The 4,559-nt window shown below is 44.2% G+C and overlaps 1 protein-coding gene across 1 annotated transcript; it reads right to left on the bottom strand.

The window, feature by feature from the left end:
• Window positions 1–333: 333 nt before the first annotated feature.
• On the bottom strand, window positions 334–1,711 carry SST (somatostatin). Its single transcript, XM_065943459.1, has 2 exons — window positions 1,488–1,711; window positions 334–647 (listed from the first exon to the last, which is right to left on the bottom strand). The coding sequence occupies exons 1-2, from the start codon at window positions 1,623–1,625 to the stop codon at window positions 435–437; spliced, it is 351 nt and encodes a 116-aa protein (XP_065799531.1). The 5' UTR covers window positions 1,626–1,711; the 3' UTR covers window positions 334–434.
• Window positions 1,712–4,559: the final 2,848 nt, after the last annotated feature.

Below are 4,559 nucleotides of genomic sequence, written 5' to 3'. Positions count from 1 at the left end.
TTAAGTGTATTTAAAATGCAATATGTGTTTGTGGCAGCCCCTTCCAATAATTATCACTGGATTAAAATTAGAATTCATAAAATCATTTGAAATTATTTACATCTAAAATAACTCAAATTATCAGAGTTACCAACTAAAACATAATTTTTGTTACCACAGGGAATTTTAAACACTATATCTGTGAGATTTGGAGCACGTATATCAAATAACTTGACTGAAATCACAAATTAAGTAATTTATCATTGAACAGATATTTAAGTCAATAAGAAACCAAAATCTTATTTTTCATAATTTCACCATAATTTTATTTTGTATTTACAGCCTTCAATTTCTAACACAAGGGTCTTACTGAGGATTGGAGGGGCTAGGGAGGTGAGATGGGGTTTGGAGAAGAGGAATCAGAGGTCTTATATGGGCAACAATCATTAATAAAGTTAACAGGATGTGAAAGTCTTCCAGAAGAAATTCTTGCAGCCAGCTTTGCGTTCTCGGGGTGCCATGGCCGGGTTTGAGTTAGCAGATCTCTGCAGCTCCAGCCTCATTTCATCCTGCTCAGCAGCCTGGGACAAATCTTCAGGCTCCAGGGCATCATTCTCTGTCTGGTTGGGTTCAGACAGCAGCTCTGCCAAGAAGTACTTGGCCAGTTCCTGTATGTGGTGGAAGGAAGACAGAAAGAAAGAGGATGAAAATTAGGATGGTGAAGAAGAAAAACCAGAAAAGCTTGGTTTGAAATGCAGGTTTAACCACAACCAAACCCCAATTTTCCCAGCTGTGGACTTTTTGTGACACTTAAAATCAGTTATGGATGTAAAAAATCAAGGGCTGTTGCTACAACCACCAAGTTACACAAAGAAGCTTTAAAAACTCAAATGTTTGGGAGAGTTTTCTGCTTCTGTAGGTTTAAAACACACACAAAGAAGGAAATAGATTGTTAGTTTTGCAAAGGTGAAACATAAGCCAACAGTTTAATTCAATGTCCATATCATGAGCTACAAACTAGAATTGTTCTTACCGTTTTTACTAAGTCACCTGTTGGGGAATGAGACCTTTCACAACCGGGAACATGTTATGTTCTCGCTGTACAGTGCCCTTCCGCCCCCAGTCCCGCTGCATGGGAGGGAGGTACTGCCTAGCTGCTTCAGAGGTCCGCGCTTTCAGCACCTGGGTCAGCACCTCCCGCGGTCAGCACCCGGGAGAGATGCCATCATCCCTTTGAGCTCAGTTAACCAAGGTCTTGGAATTGTCTCGAATGCCAAAGAACTCACCTGAACTGTGACCTACTGCGCTGATCGGGAAAGGAAAAAAAAAAAGGTAAAAAGGTATTCTGGACTTGGAAAGTTTTCCCGAGAGTTTTGGTGGCTAAGGAACCCAAAAACGCACCGGCACTTTGGGAGCACCTCAAATTCACCCAAGGGAGCAGGGGCAAGGCTTGGGAAGGTTAGGGGATTCGGGTGAGGGGAAGGAAGACGTCGAGGGAGTCTCCTTACCTGCTTGCCAGCGGCAGCAGCCAGGGATTTCTGCAGAAACTGACGGAGTCGGGGATCCGAGGGCGCGCCGGTGACGCTGCCAAGAGCCAGGACGATGGAGAGTGCGGCCAGCGCGCACTGGAGGCGGCAAGACAGCATCTCGGCGGCGGCGGCGAAGCCGAGCTAGAGGGCGGCTGGTCAAACTCTAGGAGCTGATCGCAGGCAGCAGCGACGGCTGGAACCTTGCCTCTCCTAAGGCGGCTTGTGTGCTCTCCTCCGTCTCCCCCTTTTTAAACTCTCTCTCTGACGTCAGACGAGGAGGCGCCCCCAGATCTCACCAGCGCTTTTACGCACCATTACCCTCGTGAAATCAATCACAGAAGTGAGAGGAGGCTGCACAATCAAAAGTAGCTTATTAAAAAAAAATAAATCCTGTCCATGCACAGGCCCACGCAATTCCACACAAGTCGCTCCATCTACACAATTTTTTATATTCACTCAGTGCTATGCACATACACATTCCATAGTTTCACTCACACATGTGCACATTCAGTTACACACACTCAAACACTCAGCCTCTGCAGAAGCAAATGCACCATCACACCTAGCTGCATGCCCATAAATATACCAGACAACTCTATCCATCATCATATTCAAACATTTCAGAAGCAAATGCAAAAGTATGCGAGTGTAACAAGTGGAGACTGTCACGAGCATTCCTTGTGACAATGAATGTCAGAGCATTCCTCTAAGAACAGATTTGAAAATGGAATGTGGATTTTAGAAAGATTGAATTCTCTTTCTCCGTTATCTCTGTGAAAAGTCTTGTAGATTAAGAAGTCATGGGGCTCTAAAAGAACTTCACTTCTTATAATGGAGAAGAAAGTACCTTAAGTTCACCCACTATCCCTGTTTCTCAACAGCTGAAACACTTTTAGTCTACCTGCCTTTCCACTGTGACCCTCCCCTGCAAAAAATGCTAAAGGAAAAAAAGAAAAATTGATTTCATTTTTGTCCTTGATACTTGGAACTATAAAGAAGTCTCAGAAACCATCTACTAAACCCCAGAGTTTGAGTCATTGAGGCTAGAAATGGGCAATGAAATTCTCTGACTCACATAGTGCACAGCTGGGGCCAGGACCAGTCCTCCACACTTTAAGGCCAGGGTTCTTTTCACTCAACTCTGAGCTTCCTAATAGGTTCCTGACTAGTAGTAGCAGTTTTAGGTCAGCGGCTCCCAGTCTGGACATACAGAAGTCCAAGAACCCCCTGAACACGTGTGACCATTATTGTATGCTTTTGTGCAAGAACAGCATTGAGAGTACTCCCCCGCTCCTCTCACAAATAAAAAAGAAGTTTGAGAAATGCTGGTCTAATTCTAGCTGTGGTCTGGTTAGATGTTTGCTGTCCTGATCAGAGTTCTGGCAGCTTTTTTCCTTTTTTTTTTCTCCATGAAATAATTCCTTATCAGGGAAGGGCCAGATGAACCCTGCAGGCTCTTCTGGGACTTAGAGTTTATAAGCTGCAAGCTCATAAAAGCTAAAATAAATTACTGTATCTCTAGAAACCAAGTGAAGCAAAGGACATGACTAACCCTGTCTCCAGCCAGGCATCACATACGTATTCTCTATACTAGACCAAGACAGCGTTAAGAGGCAGGAGGGACTGGGAGGTGTACTGAATGGCTTGATTAGTTGTCACCTTTTCCTTTTGTATCTGCAAGCAAAGAGAAGAAGTGCCAAAGTTTCCAGGGCTTGGTGAGTCCAGACAAGGCTAAGCACAAGTGAGGCATTAAAGTCTTATCTCACAAAAGGAGATAAGCTTTTGAATGCAGTTTTTGGCCTTCTTACAACCCTGAATATTTATTGCAAGGACTGATACTGAAGCTGAAGCTCCAATACTTCGACTACCTGATGCAAAGAGCTGACTCATTGGAAAAGACCCTGATGCTGGGAAAGATTGAAGGCAAAAGTAGAAGGGGGCCACAGAGGATGAAATCATTGGTTAACATCACTGACTCAATGGACATGAGTTTGAGCAAACTCCAGGAGAGAGTGAAAGACAGGGACACCTGGAGTGCTGCAGTCCATGGAGTCTCAAAGAGTCAGACATTAATCTCTTCCTCTCTTAAGGTCCTCTTACCATTTCTTCTTCTTTCCTTCTTAGCACTTTCTCTTAAAAAATGTTTATGATTTTTAGCGGTTTAAGTAGTCACTTCAGATCAGTTAGTCTGGGTTACTTTTCTCATATCCTCGCTGAAGTGTTGAGTCTGTGGATAAGATGACTTCTGGGCTTTTTGTTTTGATTAGTTTTATAATCCTTAAATTATTAGGAGTCTAGAAGCCACTTAAGAAAGAAGAAGAACCAAGACAAAAGGGGATGCAAATTCTTCCTTAAGTCCCCCACTCATGACCAAATTTTGCATAAAGCTTAATTTAGCACGAAGACACTTGAAACTTCCCCAAGCCGAGCTCTTTACAGCCAAATTCCCAAGGCCTCACTCCCAAGTTCCAAAGGCTGGAAGGGGGAGACTCTTTGTGTTTGTACTGAGGACCCCACTTCCTTGATCACCAGAAATGATTCCTCTTATCCTTATTCAGCCTTCTGTTGTTCACCAAGTACTTTCTCACCCAGTATGTCAGGGCACACTAGCCCCATCTCCCAGAGGAGTCCCTGAGAGCACAAGTGCCTCGCAAACAGGCACAGAGGCAGGAAGTGGCAAAGTCGCTTCCCTGCTCCCCTGACTCAGAAATGTTTGCAGCCAGGATACAACTACTTTGAGGGAGGCATCCAGGACTCTTTCAGGTGCTACTCTCCAGCCAGGATCTCATTCCCCACTTCCCTGTGAAATGTGCATTAGGGGGAGACTACCTGTCAATATGAGAAGCAAAACTCATTTTAATAAGAGACAAGAAAATCTGTGAGCACTCAGATGTTCAATATTAAGCAGTGCAGGGAAGCAGAGAGTAACTATGCTTGGAGTCCAGAGACCTGGGTTCCGGTTCTGCTGCTGTCCAGCTACGGGCTTCTTCTCTGGGCCTTAGTTTCCTCATCTGCAAAATAGAAGGGTTGATAGGTAATCTTTGTGAGTCT

Source organism: Muntiacus reevesi, chromosome 8 (genome assembly GCF_963930625.1).
Source record: "Muntiacus reevesi chromosome 8, mMunRee1.1, whole genome shotgun sequence".
Lineage (NCBI taxonomy): Eukaryota > Metazoa > Chordata > Mammalia > Artiodactyla > Cervidae > Muntiacus > Muntiacus reevesi.
Note: the sequence above shows the minus strand (reverse complement) of the source record. Positions and strands in the feature narration are given on the sequence as shown.

What these genes read in the sequence shown, in the direction of transcription:
- SST (XM_065943459.1), bottom strand. Translation starts at nt 1,625, where the DNA reads ATGCTGTCTTGCCGCCTCCAGTGCGCGCTGGCCGCACTCTCCATCGTC. An exon ending in CTGCTGCCGCTGGCAAGCAG is followed by an intron (nt 648 to 1,487) that starts GTAAGGAGACTC and finishes CACCACATACAG; the next exon opens with GAACTGGCCAAGTACTTCTT.